Here is a 478-nt window from a genome sequence, read left to right on the forward strand (position 1 = left end):
CGCCCTTACTGCGTGGCTGTACCACCATTGTCTACGAAGGCAAGCCCATTATGACACCTGACGCAGGCGCTTTTTGGCGCATCTGTGAAGAATACAGCGTGAAAACCCTGTTCACCGCCCCAACGGCCTTCCGTGCCATAAAAAAAGACGACCCAGAAGGAGAGTTCTTTAAACAGTACGACCTGAGCAAACTCACCACCATCTTCTCCGCAGGCGAACGTTTAGACCCACCTTCACAAGAATGGCTAATGGAAAAAAGCGGCAAGCCCGTTATCGATCATTGGTGGCAAACAGAAACAGGCTGGGGCATCACTGCCAATTTACGCGGCATTGAATCTATGCCCGTCAAACTCGGTTCTTCCACCGTGCCCACACCCGGCTTCAACGTACACATCGTGGACGATGCCAGCCAAACACTTGCAGCCAATGAACAAGGATATATCACCATTAAATTACCCCTTCCTCCAGGATGTTTGAC

The 478-nt window shown here is 51.0% G+C and overlaps 1 protein-coding gene across 1 annotated transcript; it reads left to right on the forward strand.

Moving 5' to 3' along the window:
• Nucleotides 1-5: 5 nt before the first annotated feature.
• On the forward strand, nt 6-471 carry LOC106820564 (uncharacterized protein PA3568-like; the record flags this gene model as incomplete). Its single annotated transcript, XM_014825073.1, has 1 exon — nt 6-471. A coding segment is annotated over one exon (466 nt), but the record flags the coding sequence as incomplete, so codon positions are not given.
• Nucleotides 472-478: the final 7 nt, after the last annotated feature.

The sequence above is a fragment of the Priapulus caudatus genome, unplaced genomic scaffold (assembly GCF_000485595.1).
Source record: "Priapulus caudatus unplaced genomic scaffold, Priapulus_caudatus-5.0.1 Scaffold23533, whole genome shotgun sequence".
Taxonomy (NCBI): Eukaryota; Metazoa; Priapulida; class Priapulimorpha; order Priapulimorphida; family Priapulidae; genus Priapulus; species Priapulus caudatus.